The 821-nt window shown below is 65.7% G+C and overlaps 1 protein-coding gene across 1 annotated transcript; it reads right to left on the reverse strand.

Annotated features, from left to right (window-relative positions):
• Positions 1 to 38: 38 nt before the first annotated feature.
• VDBG_00828 (conserved hypothetical protein) lies at positions 39 to 638 on the reverse strand (the record flags this gene model as incomplete). Its single annotated transcript, XM_003009099.1, has 1 exon — positions 39 to 638. The coding sequence occupies one exon, from the start codon at positions 636 to 638 to the stop codon at positions 39 to 41; it is 600 nt and encodes a 199-aa protein (XP_003009145.1).
• Between the last annotated feature and the right edge of the window lie 183 nt (positions 639 to 821).

An 821-nucleotide genomic window follows, 5' to 3' on the forward strand; every position in this document is an offset into this window, starting at 1 on the left:
CCCTCGCTCACCATAGACCGCGACGAGTCAAAGGGTCGTCAGCAGCGGGTCGAGCGTCGAGATCGGTCAAAGTCTCGACGTCGAAAGATGGAAGACGGTGCCCGTACTGCGTGCCGACGGCCAGATACGCGCCCGAGTGGGAAAAAGCAGGCGGCAAAGCTGCCGCGGCTGTCGGAGAGGTCGCCCTTGCGCTGGCTCTTGAGCAGGACCTTCCTCGCCTCTTCCCACTGATACGCGGTCGCGTTGGTGTCGCCGGCGGCCGTCTGGTCGTCGTGCTTCTCGACGCGCCGGTGTATGTAGAGGTAGGGGTCGTCGAGGATGGCAATCAGGAGACGGCCGTCGGGCGACAAGAGGGACCGGTTCACGTAGTCAGGATACGTGACCATGTCGAGGGGCTCCGTCTTGTCCTTGGCCTCAAAGTCGTGCAGGCTGATGACGACGACCGTCTTGTCATTGTTGGCGAGGACAGCGACGGGCTCGTTGTACCGGTCCGGCGTGGGCGGCGCCATGTCCTGGGGGAACCAGAGCGTGACGCAGTTGACCCTATCACGCGCTAGCTTCATGCTCTTGGCCGTCGCCGTCTTGCTCGCGCGGGGGAGCAGGCGCGTGCGCGGGACGACGGAGCCGTCTGGACGCATGTAGGCCAGGCCGATGCGGGCAAAGTCGCCGTCGACGTCAAAGCTCGACTGCAGGTCGCCGAGATCGCTGGCGGCGCTGTTGAGGGGGTCGTGGGCGTCGTGGGCATCGTGCACCTGCAGGGCCGTGAACTCACCCGTACTCGCCGCCGCAGCACACCCATCCGTTCTGGGCGACGAGGCAGC

This window comes from Verticillium alfalfae, genomic scaffold, assembly GCF_000150825.1.
Source record: "Verticillium alfalfae VaMs.102 supercont1.1 genomic scaffold, whole genome shotgun sequence".
Classification (NCBI taxonomy): Eukaryota; Fungi; Ascomycota; class Sordariomycetes; order Glomerellales; family Plectosphaerellaceae; genus Verticillium; species Verticillium alfalfae.